The sequence below is a fragment of the Phocoena sinus genome, chromosome 6 (genome assembly GCF_008692025.1).
Source record: "Phocoena sinus isolate mPhoSin1 chromosome 6, mPhoSin1.pri, whole genome shotgun sequence".
NCBI lineage: Eukaryota > Metazoa > Chordata > Mammalia > Artiodactyla > Phocoenidae > Phocoena > Phocoena sinus.
In genome coordinates, this window is record NC_045768.1 from 65600046 (window position 1) to 65615019 (window position 14974).

A 14974-nucleotide genomic window follows, 5' to 3' on the forward strand; every position below is an offset into this window, starting at 1 on the left:
AGTGACTAGCTGGGCTTATAGAATAATTCTTTCAAAACATGATGAAGGGTTAATGTATTGTTATCTAGGCAATTGTGTTTTCAATTTTAAATGTATCCTAGTAGAAATTTTAGATATTTTAGCAGAAAAGGTGGGAAAATATTTTCAAAGTCTATGAGTGATTATCAACAGATAAGGGTAATAAATGTAAAGCCATAACAGTTTATACAGTCGTGTTGAGTTTATAGTTTAAGTGTCTGAAAAATCTAAATAGGTGATCATTATTGTGTAGTAGAAAGAGCATTGCTTTGAATAAGACAGACTTGATATTATATTCAGCATTGCTACTTATTAGTTGTGTGAAATTGGGCAAGTTACTTAACTTTACTGGGCCTCACACTCTTTTCCCATAAATGAAGATGGTATCGTCTTCCCCATTGTTATGAGGAAATAATGAGATAATGCTTGTTGAATATTTTGTACGGTATCTGGTACATAGTGGGTGCTAAAAAATATTGTTCCCTTACCACCCATCTCACCATGAAAGTAGCATTTAGCATTAATGAACATGAATACACACACACCTACCTGTATACATTTTTAGACTACTAATGATTAATTTTCTGTTCTAAAATTGCTAAATTGCTGTACAGTGGAGGCAACACAGTGTAGGGTTAAGCAGGTATTCTGCCTGACTTTGAATACTGACTCTGATGCTAGCCTCATGACATGGGCAAGTTATTTAAACTCTGCTTCCCAGTTTCTTTATTTGTAGAGTGGGAATAGTAAGTTTTACCTAGCTCAGAGTTTAGAGGACTAAATGAGTTCATTTGTAAAGTGCTTAGAATGCCTTTGTTTACTCTTTCACGTACTTTTCTTAGTTCAGATATCGGTCTTTATTAAGATTTATTGCATTAACTGAATAATAATGAAGAAATTTCATAAAAATTTAGAGTAAATAAAATGAAAATACATTAGTTTATCTTAAAATTTCAAGACCATTTACACGTCTCATACAGCTCCAACTTGTTAAAACATGGTTCTGTTATAAATTAGTATACATATAAAGATCAGGAAGAAATTTCTTCCTCTGAATATAGTGACATTGGATGTTTGGGGGCATCACAGGTTTTCTTTCTTTGTACCTAATAGAAGACTCCCACTTAGAGTAGCTTATTCATATAAGGTTTTTTTTTTTCCTCCCAAATAGTAAGTCTGGAGGTAGGTAGAAATCCAGACTATGTCTTTCTGCTAAGCCATTAGCATCTTCGTGTTTATGCCTCCTAGTTTTAAGCTGGTCACTCTGCTTTTAGGCATCAGGATTGTATTTGTGCAGGAAGGAGAAGGGAGGGACACAATGTGAAGACATTCATACATTGCTGGTGAGAATAAAAAATGTTATAGCTGCTTTGGGAACGAGTGGCATTTCCTCAAAATATTAAACATAGAGTTATCATTTGAACAAGCAATTCCCCTTCTAGGTATATATCCAAGAGAAATGAAGACATATATGTACAAAAACTTGTGCATGAATGTTTACTGCAGCATAATGCATAGTCAAGAAATGGAAGCAAACTCAAATGTCCATCAACTGATAAATGGGTAATGGACAGATATCCAAACAATAAAATATAATTGGGCCATAAAGAGTAATGAAGTACTGATGCTTGCTACAACATGGATGAACCATGAAAGCCATATGCTACATCACAAAAGATTGTATATAATATGATTCCATTTATTTGAAATCACATACCATATTATTCCATTTATTTGGAATATGCAGATTAGGCAAATCTAGAGACAGAAAGTACATTAGGGGCTGCCTAAGGCTGGGGAGGGGTTGGGGGTTATGGGAAGTGGCTGCTAATAGATATGGAGTTTCTTTTGGGGGTGACTAAAATTTTATAAAATTGCTTGTGGTGACGACTGCATAACTGTGATTATATTAAAAACCATGGATTTGTACACTTTAAATGGGTAAGTTATATTGTGTGTGAATTATATCTCAAGAAAATTGTTAAAAATATGAAGACACGTGTTGCTGAATATATCCCTTTATATCAGGAAGGCAAAAGCTTTCCCAAAAGCTTCCCCAGCAGACTTTTGCTGTTGTTTCATTGGCCTGGCCTGAGCTTGTTTCATTGGCCTGAGCTGAATCATTCACATGATTCTCCCTAGATGACTACCTGGAGATTGACAAAAGAGAAGGGAGAGTTTGTGCATGGAATGAATCAGCTAATCAACATCTGCAGTAGAGAGGATTGTTTTTGTTTGTTCTTTTTTTTTCAAATTACTTCCGCTTCTACTACCTCCATTATACAAGAAAACAGGTCAATTCAGAAAACTTGGAAAAGAAATAAATCAGAGAACAACAAAACAAAAACAAACGTATTTTCCCATCATATAGTGATAGTTAATGTAAGCATTTTTATGTGTTCTTATGTGTTCTTCCAATCTGTTTTATCCCTCTTTCTCTCTCTATCCATTCCCCCTTCCTTCCTCCCTTCATGCCACCTACTCATCCATCCACTAGCAGACTAACAAATGATATAAATGATATCATAGGCTACATACTCTTTAATATCTTCATTTAAAAATTATTCCGGAATACCCTCAAACTTATGGAAAAGTTGCAAGTAGTTCACAACGGAGAATTCTGTTTCCTGAATGGTCTGAGAGCAGGTTGCTTACTTGATGCCCCATCACTCCCTCGTATTATAGCATGTATTTCAAAGACATTCTTCTGCGTAACCAGAGTGCAGTGATCAACATCAGGAAACCAACATTGATACATTACTACCATTCAGACTCCATTCAACTTCCCCTATTTGTCCCAACCACGTCATTTTTAGCAAGAGGATCTGGTTTAGAATTATGTGTTGCATTTAGTCATGTCTCTTTAGTATTCTTCAGTATGGAAGAGTTCCTCAGTTTTTCCTTGACCATCGTGACCTTGAAGATTACAAGCCAATTATTTGTAGAATATCCCTTAATTTTGATTTGTTTGTTTCCTCATGATCAGATTTAGCTTATGCATTTTCAGCAAGAATATCACAGAAGTGATGCTGTGCTTTGCTTATGATATACTATCATAGCTATAGTTTAAAAAATATCATACTTTCTGAGGATTTTTCTCTATTTCTGTTAATAATCTTCTAGAGAATGATTGTAATGTCTGGGTAATATATATCAGTTGGGCATTCCTTCATCTATTTAACCAATTTACAAAAGGAGGTTTTCATCATAGGGCAGGTATCAAGAATACCAGTTCAGCTTTGATTTGCAATTGACTCCTTGTCCCTTGAATCATCTAATACTATGAATAGTATCTTAATTCTTTCAGCCATGTGGGAAATTGAAATGGCAAAATCTTGGGAAAGTCTGTTTAGGAAATGTGAAAATTCTGAAATGAAAGAGGATATTTCTTAGAACTCTGATTTTTCTTCTCTGTTTCTTCTGTCTTTTTGAAGAACTTGCTGAAAATTTAAATCATATTACATGTCAGGACTACCTCTTGATGGCATCATTGTCACTTTTTTCTTTTTATTTACAATATTGTGTTAGTTTCTGGTGTACAGCAAAGTGATTCATATATATATATATAAATAAAATCTTTTTCATATTCTTTTCCATCATAGTTTATTACAAGATATTGAATATAGTTCCCTGTGCTATACAGTAGGACCTTGTTGCTTACCTAGTTTATCTCTAGTAATCTGTATCTGCTAATTGCAAACTCCTGATTTATCCCTCCCTCCCTTCCCCTTTGGTAACCATAAGTTTGTTTTCTATATCTGTGAATCTGTTTCTATTTTGTAAATAAGTTCATCTGCATCATATTTTAGATTCTACATATAAGTGATATTGTATGGTATTTGTCTTTCTCTTTCTGACTTACTTCGCTTAGCATGATAATCTCTAGCTCCGTCCATGTTGCTGCAAATGGCATTATCTCATTCATTTTCACTTTTTTCTTTTTAGCTCCAGGAAAACTAGTACATGTATGGCAATAGCAAGTAGTAGCTTTTAATATATTAAATAGTAACTATTGCTTCTCCTATTATCATTGTTCAAAAAAAATCAGTAAATCACTCTTTTGAAAAGTTAGGTGCTTATCTTTTTAGAGTAAGTTCTGAATTATACTATTAACTAATTAGGAGAGAAAGTTTTAAAATTGTCTAGGAGAGAAAATGAAACATGTTGGATATGCAGTAGAATATGGATTAAGAACCTGGATTCTAGATTTGAATCTGAGTTCCAGTGCTTACTATGTGTGTGACATTGGGAAAATCATTTCATCCTTCTTCATCCATCTATAAAATTTGGCTAAGGGTGGTTCCTAGCTCATAGAGTTATTAGGAGTAAATGTAACTTTCTCAGCCAAGTCCCTTGTATATGTAATTGTCCAATAAATGTTGTGTTATCTCTTTTTTGTGCACTGATATTTCAGTGGAACTTGTATATTAGTTTATCCCTTTTTGTGAAACTGGAAGTTCAATAGTGGTAGCTTGAATTCATTGCTCAGAAAGTGAGGTGTTTGCTAAAGGTAGATGCCACTGCTGCCTTCTTAAACTTTGACGGTGTATTTACAGGCAGTGGGCAAAGACCCCAGTTTCCATGTTTCTCTGTAAATACTGGACAGGTGGCAACCTTCTTGCTTTCATTAAAGTGTTTGCCCACTTGAGATAAATTACCTCTTCCAGGTATCCAAATGGTGTGCCTGCAAGAGATCATTTACCTCAAACAGGGGAGAATGTTACTTCCACTGAAGGGCTGGGATATCAATCATTATAGGAGTGGACTAAGGAACCCTACAGATAGCTGAGCATTTTTATATGACTTGTTCAGACTGAATTTCTCGAGATAGAAACAATTGTGCTGATTTGCTTTGAAATATCTCTGAACAAATACAGGAGTAGATGGTTATGAGTAGAATGTTCATCCATTTTCTTACACATTTACGCACTTCAATTATAATTGAATTTTAATTATCTAGAGGATAGATGACTCAAATATACATGCTCCTGCTATTACTACTCACAGCTTTCTTTCATCGTATACTTTGAGTTAACTTTGTAGAGGTCATAGCAGCTCTTCCAGGTAAAACTCAGAAATCTAGGTTGTATTCGGCACAACACTGAGGTTTCATATTAGGAAGTTCAAAGCAGTAAGTAAAGATACTTGTACTAATAAGTAGTTATTAGTATATATTTGAAAGCTTAAAGGCTTTAGTGAATCCTAACAAAGAATAAAAAGAGATGTGTTACTCCACGTTTGCTCGTCGACCAGCAGCATCAGCATTAACTGTGGGGTGTTAGAAATGCACAGTCTCAGACTCCATTCCAGAGCTATTCAGCCAGAATCTGCATTTTAACAAGATGATTTATAACCACAGTAAAGTGTGAGGAGAAGTAATTTAGAGAATTTTGTTATACACATAATTTCACTCATATCTGAAATTGAAATAAGTACAATCTGACCATGGATCATTTTTAGTATTTGAGCTATTAGTGTCTATTTTGAGCCACATTTAACTTACTGACTTTTGTGACTTTTAAAATTATTATTCTTGCATTTTCCCATATTTTTTCAAACACTTTATTCTGAGAATTTTCAAACATGGAAAATGTGAAAGAAGTTTTGTTTTCTAAATTAAAATTTATTTGCCTATCATTCTTAAGAACAATTTTTGAATGAATAATTTATCCTTGGAAGTGTTCATGACTGTGTAAAATTCCAGTGTCACAATTTTCATAGAATACATTTATTTGTTAAAATAATATACAAAATCAAAATTATTTTAAGAAACATATATGAGGCTTTAACATATTTTGCAACTTATAGGCAGTTTGTAGAAAACTTTTAAGACCCTTTTCTTAGAAGATTTAGTTGAATATCCAGATACTGTCTAACAAAACGACACAATTATTTTTTAAGATTTTTGTAAAAGAAAAAAAGAAAAAATTTCCTCTCAGATCTATTCTAAAATAATACATGTGTATTTAAAAATATTTTAAACCTCCACCTTGTTCCAGAAAAAAAATTATGGCAGCTTACAGGTATTTGTAAAATATCACTGTAAGACAGCTCTTGTAATCTCCCTGAGAGTATGATTAATATTTGTGTCTACTTCTTTCAAGTTGTTTTGTGTGTATTTCAATATGACTGGGTCAATTCTATGTACCATTTTTCATTGTTCTTTTTCTCGCACTTATTTTAAATGGCTATAATAATCGTACCATCTCATTGGCTATTGTAATGGTTTAAACGAGTTATTGCATGTTGGCAGTGCTTGGTTTGTCACATATCTTTGTAAAAGCAGCAGTATTGTTCCTCATTTCCTACTCTTTAGCTCGGTATACAAGACCTTTCTTGATCTGATTCTCATTTATTTGTATAGTCTCACCTCCCTGTACTCTCACTGATAAAACTACAGTTTAGCTAAACTGAGCTGCATGTTGTTCCGCAGATAGGAGACGCTCTCTTATTTCTCCAAACATACGGAGCAAACCATTAATACTTTTTTTGCTACTAAACCCTAAGAGGAATTTATTACATGGATTATCATATTGAAAATATTGAATAACATTCACAGTTTATATCTTTTTTTTTTTTTTGCGATACGCGGGCCTCCCACCGCTGCGGCCCCTCTCGCCGCAGAGCACAGGCTCCGGACGCGCAAGCCCAGCAACCATGGCCCACGGGCCCAGCCGCTCCGCGGCACGGGAGATCCCCCTGGACCGGGGCACGAACCCACGCCCCCCGCATCGGCAAGCGGACCCCCAACCACTGCGCCAACAGGGAAGCCCCACAGTTTATATCTTTAAAGGCTACTTCATAGAAGATGCAGAAGTTTTTTTCTTGTTAGTGTTGCTTATGTTTTTCTTCAGTGAAAACTGAGAGCGTATTATATTATGGTTCTCTGAGTAGAGTAGTCCAGGTATGCAGCTTTCTTATTATTTAAGTTGACGGAGAAGTAGAGGCTGAAGGATATAGTTTTATGATTGTGTAGTGTATTCCTTAGATAAGGGAGCTCTTAATCTGGGGTTCATAGAACCCTTCTCAAAATGGTCCATGAATAGAATTCAGAGGGGGAGCATCTGTAGACTTGGATGGAAAATAATTGTCTTGTTTCACTAACCATTAATGAACATTTCCTTCAATTATGAATGGTGATGACAGACCATGATAATATTAGCAGCATGGTGACTTATTTACTAATAGAAATTACAGATATTTTCAAGTTGTAATACAGTTGTTGCAGCTATCTTCAGATATTGTTTATGCTCATCTTTGATGATCAGTAATCATGAGACTCATCACATACATGGTATGTAATCACAGTCTTCTATGTACAGATGGATGCTGGTGCAATGTAGCTGGCCATGTATCAGGACGATTGTACACCTAGTAGTTGTTCATCCATCCAGTTGAGCTTCTATATTCTTCATGTCTATGTTGCTTTCCAGTATTCCCTAAGTACAAAATTCTGTGATTTCTTTGAAAGTGCAACCTGCAAGCACCTGGAAACACTTTAGAACTCTTTCAAAAGTGCTACTTACGTTCCTTCTATCTTCATAACATCAAATTTGAACCATAGATTCACAATCGTTTTTCTTTCTTATATAAACGTATTGAATAAGTTGACCTAGCCAAAGATGAACTCACTGACCTTTGAACAAAAAACTTTCCACAATAGGTCTTCTTTTTTTTTTAATTTTACTTTTTTTTTTGCGGTACGCGGGCCTCTCACTGTTGTGGCCTCTCCCGTTGCGGAGCCCGGACGCGCAGGCTCAGCGGCCGTGGCTCACAGGCCCAGCCGCTCTGCAGCATGTGGGATCTTCCCAGACCGGGGCACAAACCCATGTCCCCTGCATTGGCAGGTGGACTCTCAACCACTGTGCCACCAGGGAAGCCCTATGCTATGTCTTTTAAAAAAATTTCAGTCTGTATTTTAAATGTATTGTCTTATGCATAATATATTTATAATAAAACAAAATAGTTTGAAAACTGCATTTTAATAAAATTTGCTTCCTTTGTAACCCTACATATTTTGACTTAACATGTTTAAAAGTATTATGCTAAGAAGGCGATCCATAGGTTTTACTAGGCTATCGAGGGTATACACGGGACAAAAAATGAGCAAGAACCCCTGCTTTTTTTAAAAAAACCGGATACTATTTATTTATTTATTTATTTATGGCTGTGTTGGTTCTTTGTTGCTGCATGCAGGCTTTTCTCTAGTTACAGTGATCAGGGGCTACTCTTCCTTGTGGTGCGCAGGCTTCTCATTGTGGTGGCTTCTCTTGTTGTGGAGCATGGGCTCCAGGCACACGGGCTTCAGTAGTTGTGGCACGTGGCCTCTAGAGTGCAGGTTCAGTAGTTGTGGCGCATGGGCTTAGTTGCTCCGCGGCATGTGGGATTTTTCCCGGACCAGGGTTCGAATCCGTATCCCCTGCATTGGCAGGTGGATTCTTAACCACTGCACCACCAGGGAAGTCCAAGAACCCCTGCTTTTGATAATCATTCCCCTAAATACCATTTGTCTAAGTCAAGATATGTTTTTGAGTAGTTCTATTATTGGGCATTTGTACCTATAGTATTATTTATAAATAACGCTGATAGAAACAGGAGCTACTGATTCTTAATCAGTGTTATAGGTCTCCTCTCCACATTGCCTAACACAGTGCCTTCATGCATATGAGTTGCCCTATAGCTAGCTGTTTAATGAATGAATGAGGAAGACAGTATACAGTGCTTTTTAAAATAGTTTTGTTATTTCTGGAAAAGTGTTTATGCTTTTTAAAAATTATCTAGAGGATAATTAAATTTATGCTTGGTATAAAAACTTCACACAGTATAGAAACCTGCACAGAAGAAATAAAAATCACCCAAAAGGCCATCCCCAATCATTCTTAACACTTTAATGATTTCTACAAATCTCCCAGACATGTGTACCAACAGGTATACATACAAACACACCCAGTTTTATATGAGGGAGTCATACAATCATGCCTCATCATAATTTTGTTTCTACTCACTGGATAATAAATGTCTTTCCATGTCAATAAGGTAGGTGTACATCATTAATTGTATTTGATAATATACTATTTCATTGTTTACATAGTTTACTCTGAAAATTCCCTGTTGATGGATATTGGCATTTTTTCATATTTTTTTACTATTTTAATTAATATTATAATAAACTATGCTGTAATTAACATGTTTGTACATAAAATCATTTTATACTTGTGCACTTATTTCCTTGGCTAAACTCCTCAGAAATGAGTTTGCATATTTTACGTTTGGAAAGTATTGCCAGTCTGCCTTTTGTAAAAGTTGCTTTGTATTACACTCCTATGAACACTACTGAGAGTTCTGGCTTTCTCATAATGCCTTTGGTACATGAAGTTTTAACAGTCTTTCTTATTTTTATCAATTTGAAAGGCAAAAGAAACTATGTCATTCCTTATTTGTAATTTTGACTGATTGCAAATCTTTTCATTTGTTCTATACCCATTCATATTCTTTTACACATTATCTCATTATGTTCATATATGGGTGTGTGTTTGTTTCTTATAGAATTATAAGAACTCCTTGTGTATCACACATATTAGCACTTTGCCGTATAGTGTAAATAATTTTTCCAGTTTGTATTTTAATTTTGTTTGTGTATTTTTGTATGGTTAACATTATTAATCATTTACTTTATGGTTTTTCTTTTGGTGATTTATTTAGAAAGGCTAGCCTCACCGCAGGTGGTGTTGCTCATATTTTAGTCTAGTATTTTTGATTTTTACATTAAATCTTGGATTTTATCTGGAATTATTTTCAGAGAAGTAGTGAGGAAATTAATAATATTTATTTGTGTATGGATGACCAGCTAGCCCCAATACGTTTTAATTCCATCATCTGTCTTTTACCTAGTGAATTAAGATATGCCATTTAGTATATATTTATTATACGTACTTGGATCTATTTCCCGTCTCTCCAGTCAATTCCATTAGTCTTCCTGTCTCTTCTGGTATTGGTATCATACTGCCCTTTTCATGTGTATTTCTTGAAGTTTTAAAATATGGTAAGACATTCTCTTATTACTTTTTGAAAATAGTATTTTGGGCTTTTTTTCATAGTATTTTTAGTTTCATCTTTAGATAGAACACAGTTTTGAATCTTACCTTAATGATTGGCTCCCAAGTTTGAAAACTGATTCATATTTTCAAATTACAGCTCTTTGAAAACAGGCATTTTTTTGCTCAGAAGAGTGCTCTAAGATTGTGATGTGTTGGGGTCACTTGAAAGGAGTTATACATGAAAGGGATAATAGTGAAAGATGCTCCTGGAAAAGTAAGCAGGGATCAGATCATGTAGGACCTTATGAGCCATGTTTAAGCTTAGAGTTTGACATTTATTCCCAGATCTGAAGAGACTCACTGAAACTTAAGCAGGGGTTGTGACAGGATCCTATTTGTGTTTTAGAAGTCATTTTTTCTACGGTGGAGGATGGATTGAAGAGGGGAAATGACTAGAGAAGAGTAGGGAGACCCTTGTAAGAACATAGGTGAGACAATGCCATGATTACAGAAAAAATTGAATAGCTGGTAGAAATGTGATGTGATTGGATGTGAGGGAGATGGCAAGAAAGATGGAGGTGTCAAAGATGAGAAAATGTTCCCAACTGTCTAGAACTGAGTTGAATTTTAATGCAGTTAACATTACTCATGATTAACATTTCTAACATTATTATTACCATTAGGCATTATTATTATTATTATATTCATGACTCATATTATTATTAAATTAAATAATGACATATTTACATACATATTAATTAAATAATTACTCACTATTCCCTTTTTTTCATTAAAGGCATGTTTCTCAATCTGAGTGTGAGGATTCCATTTTAATAAGAAATCACATTGTAGACTGCTCTTCCCACACGATAGTTGTATTTTTAGCAGCAGTTGACTTCTGCAATGTTTCGAAGGACTTTTAATTTTATTACTAACAACATCATAAGCATATATTATTCATGCTACATATTTTTTTAGGGCTAAATAAAGGTCAAATGGCAATACTGCAGTTGAGAGTGGTGGAACTCTTATAATAACCTTTCAACCTCCCCTCCCCCCTGCCTCAAAATCTGTAATTCACAGGTTTAGAACTACTGGTGGAAACAATTCTCTGTGAATTTGTTTTGAAGATTTTAACCTCAGATGTGCACTATTGCCCCTTCTATTGGAAAAGGTAGTTGCAGAACATAGAGTCCTCTTCCTTCTTGAAAGATATGCTATTAGATAGGGGAAAAGTGATTAACAAATGTATTTAGCATAAACAAGAATTTGTTAAATGTAACAAGTCAAACATTTTAACTAGTCTAGACAAGTTTAGACATGAGGAATTTTAGTGACATTGTTTCTCTTCTGTATCATTATACAAATAATTCTACAACTATGTCACTAGAGGATTTTTTTGTTTCTTCATTTATTTAATATTGAATTAATTGTACTCTATACTGTATAATGTGAAGTATATCGTAAAAATACTTCTTATTCATCAAAGCATAAAATTATGCTTTGTGCTCTTTCTGTAATTCATTGAGAGTAGCAGTCAGTAACTTAGAATGTATGCCTCTTTCCCACTTGTTAAAAATTCAAAGGAATGCCTTATGGAATTATACTGCCACTTAATTTCACCTCTCAGAGTGGTTAGTGTCTACACAACACATTGCTATGATATAGTAAAAAACCACTATTCATTAAAATTTAATTATAGTTGATTTTTGCTTCTAAAGGCTCTTTATCTGTGAAAACTATTATTTTTGTGTTCCTGAAAATTTTCTAGAACAATGAGCTTTTATCTAGCTTCCGTGAGATGTTTTTTTCTGACATAGAAAACCACTGATGGTTTATTGGCGTTGACCTTCTCAGTCAGTGCTGCTCTTCAGTTTCAAACCATGTGTTCTTAGAATTGTGGAACATTTTTCTCTTGCATAAAACTGGCCAAATATGCTTTTTGTGCTTATGATATAAAGACAAGATTTAAACTAACTCCCAACAGCAGAGGTTCTTGAAATGTAGAATGGTATACTGCATAATTTAAAGAGTCTCTCCGTGTTCATCATTTTACATGGATAGTATTGTAACACAAGTAATGACAGATTAAGACATGCCTAGCAGAGGGAAAACTAAATTACACGACTTTTATTAAGGCATAAATAAACCTATTAACCATTATTTGGAATACCAATTAGTAGAAAGAACACTGACAATTTTATTTATCAACATTAAATACAGTTATTAATTACAGACCTGATGAATCCAGCAGTAAGCAGGCCATGTTGGATATGCTGGGACCTTAAGTCCATTATATGAGAGGGATGATAACCAAAATCCTACGGGGAAATGAGTAATTGTAGTTGTAAAATGTTAATTGCCTTGGAATAAGGCAAGTTATATTTTCTTGTCTGAGAATATAAATAGTGTGACATTAAAGTAATAAGCTTCAGTAGTTGTAAATAGAAAATGAATTTGTTAGGTTTTAAAACAAAGAAAGGAGTGATGATGATTTTTTAGTGTCATAGTGTTCAATATGAATGACATACTGTAAATACATGCAGATTTTCTTTAGATACATTATTTAGTAGGTGGGCTATTTCTTACATAGTGAAAGTTGATATAGGCAGGGACTTCTTGAATGGATTTCTACAGGTGGATGGGAATGATATAACTGAGAAAATATTTTCATTGTGTTGTGACTGGCAGTGTTGTGAAATGAACAAGAGACAATTCTTATTTTTCTGTGCTTTTTTTCTTTTTCTTTGAAGATCCAAATTCCAGAATTTGTGGACATTTGCTTATAGGAGCAGCCAAGAGTTCTTTTGCAAAACTCATGGATAAAATTAATCTGGCAATGGACAGTATACCTTTGCACAGGAACAGGAGTATTAGATATGTGGTAGAAGATTCCCTGGTTCAGAGGCTGGCCCGTGGACTTCATAAAGTAAACACACTGGCCCTGAAATACGGTCTACGTGGCCACGTGCCCATTTTGGTATGTATGCAATTTCATTAAATAGGGATTTTAGGACTTGTAAATTTAATTCCGAATCAAATTTATTTGTAGTTTATATTAGTTGTACACGAGTGTAGGTAGATTTCTTTTAGATTTCATGTAATAGTTTAATATGATAAATAAAAGAACTTCCAAATAAGTATCCATAATATCAAAGTACAAAAGTTCTGGCATGAGTTCTGAATTAACTGTTCTGTACGAGTATACTGCAACAGAATTGTGTGAGACATAAACAATTATCTTTTCTGTTTTCTAGCCATCTAGATTATTTCTTTTCTTCATTTTTCATTTCATATAAGGCAAATTATTGGTCACATAAAAAAATAAAGCCTTCATTTTAAGTTTTAGTAAGAGCTGGTATTGTTTTCTGTATAACCTAAGTTACATTTAATTTGGTAAAATGACCATTGCTATGGACTTACTAGTAAATCTGAAGTGACTTTTTGTAAAATTGCTCTTATTTGACAATAGAAAAGCACAGCATCATTACAGAAGCAAATATTTGGATTTACACAAAGACTGCACACAGCAGAAGTGGAGCGCCGCTCACTACGCTTAGAGGTCACAGAACTGAAACGAAATGTGAATGAACTGAAGAAGGAGCTTGACAAAACCCAGGGTCTTCAGATGCAGTTGAATGAAGTTAAGCAGTCAGTAAGTATATATGATTTAAAAACTATGGCTTTGGTGAGCTCTCCTCTGATATAAAATATGTATGATATACATATGTATATAAAATATCACAGGGCAAATATATATGTTTGTTTTCCTTAACTTTTTATTATGTTTCCTTTTTCAAACAATCAAATCCCATTAATAGAATTTCTTTTTCTTTAGAAAAATTCCCTTCTAAAATTCCCCAACAGTAATGTATTATACATTTCAAATTTGCTAAGAGACTAGAACTTAAATGTTCTCACCACAAAAAAGAAGTAATAATTAATGTGACTTAATAGAGCTAGCTAGGGCTGCAGTGGAAATTGTTTTGCAAGTTAGAAGTGTATCAAATGAATACATTGTACATCTTAAACTTAAGCAGTGTTGTGTGTCAATTAAATAAAAAGCACAGCATCATTAAAATCATCTCAAAAAACATTGAAAAAAAAGATTTATTCCTGATGCTTAAAGGAGTACTGATTGTGTCAGCAGAGCTTATAGCCCTGTTAAAATGTATACTGTGACTGAAAGTATAGAAAATGATTAAGCTGTAGTTAGGATGGTTAACTGCTATGGCAAATAAACTTTGGTTGAGTAACTGGCTCGCAGCAAGAGCAAAGAACGTGTTCCAAGAAATGTTTAGTGTGAATTTCTTCCACTGAAGTGTAGAAATAAAAATAGGATTAATTGAAATAATAATTGAAGGAATGATGTATGTAATTTTTATATTTGACATCCAATTATGTAGTATAAAGTTATAAAGTGATGATTTCTAACATTTAATGATCATGTTGAACATGTATTAGGCACTGCCCCTAAGCACTTTGAGGTGTTGCTTCATTTAGTCCTCTCATATCAATAATAATTCAATAATATTATTATCCATTGTTTTTTTTTTTTAACAGATGAGGAAATGTAGGGCACAGAACAGCTAAGTAACTTGCCGAAAGTCACTCAGTTAGTATGTGGAAATGACAGGATTTGAACCTCGGTATTCTGACTCCAAAACGCAAACTTATAACCACTTCACTAAAGTGTTTAATGTTCATATCCAGCTATGTTAATAAAGGATCGTTTTACTAAAAACAGAATAGATGGGAAAATGATGCTGTTTTCCTCTTTAAAAATCAGGGGGTGTGCCTGCAACCATCATCTTTCATTTATTTCAGGCAAAGTATACAGGAGGCAAACAAAATAGCTTCTTATAGTTCATCTAAAATTGTAACATAAAGGGACACATCCTGCCCACCAAAAGTGATTT

General features: G+C 34.2%; 1 protein-coding gene across 1 annotated transcript in view; it reads left to right on the forward strand.

Annotated features, from left to right (window-relative positions):
* The window catches only part of CCDC171 (coiled-coil domain containing 171), a 362781-nt gene that overhangs the window by 190029 nt on the left and 157778 nt on the right, over nucleotides 1–14974 (forward strand). The window contains exons 19-20 of the mRNA XM_032636251.1: nucleotides 12809–13035; nucleotides 13528–13710. Coding sequence (XP_032492142.1) covers nucleotides 12809–13035; nucleotides 13528–13710 — 410 coding nt within the window. The remainder of the gene's footprint in view (nucleotides 1–12808; nucleotides 13036–13527; nucleotides 13711–14974) is intronic.